Source organism: Geospiza fortis, unplaced genomic scaffold (genome assembly GCF_000277835.1).
Source record: "Geospiza fortis unplaced genomic scaffold, GeoFor_1.0 scaffold3703, whole genome shotgun sequence".
In the NCBI taxonomy this organism is placed as follows: domain Eukaryota; kingdom Metazoa; phylum Chordata; class Aves; order Passeriformes; family Thraupidae; genus Geospiza; species Geospiza fortis.
Window position 1 is genome coordinate 94205 of NW_005054761.1, and position 4125 is coordinate 98329.

Here is a 4125-nt window from a genome sequence, read left to right on the forward strand (position 1 = left end):
GGAACTTTACCTGGAAAGACTGTCACCTACTGGTGTTCAGGTACACTCTCTGGCTCAGCAGAGCACACTTGTTCAAAGCTGACTCTTACAAAGCCTTTTGCAAAACGTATTTGGGGATAAAGACAACATTTATGGACGTGAGAGAGCTGGAAAGGTAAGCCTGAGGACCCTCCTGTAGCTTTTTATGTGGGTAGTATACCGTGGTATTGGTGCAGAAATCATTGAAACTAAAGCCTCCTCTGCATTATGACAGAAGGAGATCCCAAGTTTCTTCTTTTGGAGAATTTCTTTGGTAATGCAAAGCCTTCAGCTTTGTGTGTAGGGTAATCTGAGGGCAAACATCCATTCTGCTGGCCCGAGCCTGCACTGGGGCAGGTGGGTCTGCCAGGTTGTGGAAGCCCTCAGGGCATTCCCTTGGCTGTCCCTGGGAGGGCAGCGTGCAGGAAACATGGGGACAAGCCTGGCATGCAGGCTTTTCGTGCAAAGGAGGAGCTACAAGGTGTTTGTGTGGGCCAAGCTGTTTGGGGAAAAACACCCAGGTCCTGCCCAGGACTAAAGCAGCTTTTCCCCAAGTATTTGCTGTCCCACTGCCAGGCTGCTGTTTTCTCACCTTATTTAATGTTTTATTACACATCATGGAAGGGACTACAGGGACACTTGAAAGAACCTTGGGGTTCTCATGGGCTTGCACAGTGATTTTTTTGGAGGTGAAGGAGCACCCAGAGGGCCAAGGCAGTTCTTGGGTGGCTCTGTCTGTGTGTTTCCAAGGCTGTTTTTGTTTTCCTGTCAGAACCTCCTCAGACTGGTGGATCCCTAGTGACTGTAACGCTATGCCTGTGAATATGCACTGAGTGTTACCTTTTTAATTCTACCTCATGATACGCTGTGTTTTACACCAGTATTGTGCTGAGCTTTGGACACTCACCTTTCTGTACAGAGGACCATGACCCCCAAGTGACAGATGTGTGACAGATGTGTCACCACCACTCCTTCATAGCACCTGTGGTTGGCTGGCAGGCCCTGCCTGGCTCCAGGACCAGCAGCTCACCTGGTGGAGGGGTTTGGTCACCTTGATGCTTTTGTAGCGTGTCCAGCAGATGCATAAAATGACAGAATCTGTACCTGTATGCTGTAGAAATGTTACTTAGTTTTTCTGATGACATTTGTAATAAGTTTGAATTAGAGTAAGTAGGTAGTCTTAGATTTTGGTCATTCGATTGATTACTCCTTTTCAACAAACTTGGAAGTTTTCCATGAAGGCTTTACCATGTTTTACCTGTGAAGGTCACTTCTCAGTGGCTTACAGCTGACATGCCTCACAGTCATGTGGTGGTGCAAGTGTTTTCAGTTCTCTCTCAGTAGCATTACTGGAACAATGAAATTATGTGTTGGTGAGCTTTGGGTTATTTCTAGGTAGTCAAACAAAAAAAAAAAAAGCTTATCTTCTAGTTGTGTTTCAAAAACTGAATGCTCGACCTTGAGAAGTGTACAAAACTGTGAAACAACTGTAGGGAACCATTTCCAAGGGAGGAAGGAGTGCGCTGACGGCAGGGCGGGTGGCTCTGGATGGATTCACAGCGTGTCTCTGTGAGCCTTGTGGTGGTTTCGCACGGCGAGCTCCCCGCTGCCGGAGCCCGCGGGAGCCGGGCCGGGGCCGGTGCCGGTGCCGGTTCTGCTCTAAACATCAGTTTTTTCGGGGAGGGTGGGAGGGGTCTTGGTTAATTTAGTGGGCTTTGTTTCTGTTTGTTTGTGTTGTGGTTTTAATTTGGGTAGCACTGATGTGGAGAAGGTTCTAACATCATACATGGGTCTGTTGCTCTAGGACATATAAACTGTTGGGGAAAAAAGAAATACACTTGCCAAATGAAAGGTTTCAAAAAATTTAGTTTACAAGATCCTAAAGAGTTGGAGAGAAAGGAAGAAGTCAACGACCCATCATGTTTTTAACCTGCAGGAAACAGAAACTTCTCATTGGCTGATCTTAGTCAAAGGTGCATTTTCTAAAGCACTAAATATCCTCAGTTAAGTATAAGGTTTTTAATACAGAAACAAATGTGCATGTAGAGTATTTTGAAATACCTGAGATTTCCTAGTAAAAACTGTAGCCTTTTAATACTGTATATGAAGTATCAGAACTGCTTTGGAAGTATTGTACTTACAGCCGTACAGTAACTTACTATTTGTGGACAGTTTCTCTTGCTTGCATAATAAACATTTAATAATTCACTGAATTGAAACGTATTTTATTTATGTTAAAATCAGCCATGCTGGCTCTTGCATGCCCCCTAAAAATTAAGAGGAAAAACACTGCCTAGTGCTTAGATGCTGCCGTTCACAAGTGTGTGTGTCACAGTAGTGCTTTTACGTTAAATTTTTCTGAAAGTGACATTTGAAGAGTCAAAACTGACTCTGAACCTCAGACCCCGGGCTCCACTATTTCATTTTTGCTGGGGTAGCTGGGCTTGTGCCAAACTCTCACCCTCAACACTTTGGCCTCCCCAGCATTACAGGAGCACATAACATCTTCCACAGAGAAACAGGATGCAGATTTTTGTTTTTATTCCATCAAGGAGTGATTACAAAAAGAAGGTACACTGGTAAAAATCAGATTCTGCCAGTAACAAACATCCAGTAAACATTTTATTTAGATGGATAATCACCACTGGGATGCAGGAACTCGCGCTTGTGCCCACCCATGCTGTCTGAAGCTCAGGACTGTATGATTACAACACACTGATTAGGATTGATTCCAGAAGACAGTTTTGGCAAATGGAAAACTCAAATTCAGAAAAGCAATAGCCTCTCCAAAACTTAAGAAAAGACTAAATTCAAAGTAGTGTCTGAAAGCTTTGCTGCTCCCCATCATCCAAAGTGTTTTGGTTTATATCTGAATGTATAGTTTAATTAAAAAGGAATCCCTCAGGGAGACTCAAACACTTTTGCTGGGACCCTCATCTACTCAGGGTTGTGCTCGCTCTTCTGTCCCTGTATCTAAAGCCTCAATTCTCCTCTCTCCCAACTCCTGCATCTGTTAAGACACAGATTTCTGTCAGTCCCTTTCAATGTTTGCCTACAGAAGTCCTGAAACACGTCTCCAAGCACTCCACCTTTCCTGCTCCCTGCTTCCAAGGTCATCTTTGGCTTTTCGTCTCCACTCTACCTACAGACCTCCACTGAAGCAGGTCACCCAGGATCTCACCTTGCCTGTGCCACTCCTGTGTTGCAGAACCTTTAACAGAACACACCAAGCAGGCAGAACCCCAAGTTTTGGGTACAAACACCTTGTGATCGGTAATTCCACAGAGGGAGCTGAGAAAAGACAAGACATGGCAGTGCAAAAAGCCTGTGAAGTGCTTGAGCAGCTGCAGGAGCTGGAGTGTCCTTACACACAGGGACACCTCCCTGATCCTGCAGCTGGAGGCAACAGAAAAAGCAGCAATTAAAAAATAAAAAGTCCTCAGAAAAAGCAGAACAAACTCCATGTTTTTTAACGAGGAAGGACACTTTAAAGCTTTAGTGAGTTTGCTGTCCCATTCCTTCCACTTTTCCCTTTTCACAGGAAGGCACACGTACAAACACGCACACACACACACAGATCCAGCCCGGGCTGAGGTCACACGTTCAGTGCCACGGCTGGAGGACATGGTCACCACAGGCTGCACCCTGCAGCGGCTGCAGCAGGCTGAGGTGCAGCTGGGAGCTCTGCACTTCAGCGATCCCCTTCTGTATCTGTCCTTTGAACTTCACACAAAGTAATCAGGACCCCAAAACACCTGAAAATGCAGTTCCAAAATCGAGACTGGGAAGATGATCAGGCAATGGAATTGTTTTTCTTCTGCTCCTCCTTGATTCTCATATTCTAAACATGGGCAGTGGAGTGCATCCCACCACAAAGCATAGCGCAATTTTGGGAGTGATACAGACTACATCTCTTTCCTCTTTTACACCTTGTGTTTGTCTGGTAGCTCTGTTATGGGTAAGCTCACCTGCCAGCAAAGGAATACTTTAGGAAGTTCATCATAATTGCACCAAGGTTTAAATGCATCACCATTCACCCCATAAATACGGAAGGCTGGGAGGAATTACCTGTCACAGGCACAGGCACTGCTCCCTGGGACAGGGGAC

At 45.4% G+C, this 4125-nt stretch overlaps 1 protein-coding gene across 1 annotated transcript in view; it reads right to left on the reverse strand.

Moving 5' to 3' along the window:
* Nucleotides 1-1572: 1572 nt before the first annotated feature.
* SLC25A51 (solute carrier family 25 member 51) overlaps nt 1573-4125 on the reverse strand; it is a gene marked incomplete at its 5' end in the record, with an annotated part of 3412 nt that continues 859 nt past the window's right edge. The window contains one exon of the mRNA XM_014311364.1: nt 1573-1672. Coding sequence (XP_014166839.1) covers nt 1573-1672 — 100 coding nt within the window. The remainder of the gene's footprint in view (nt 1673-4125) is intronic.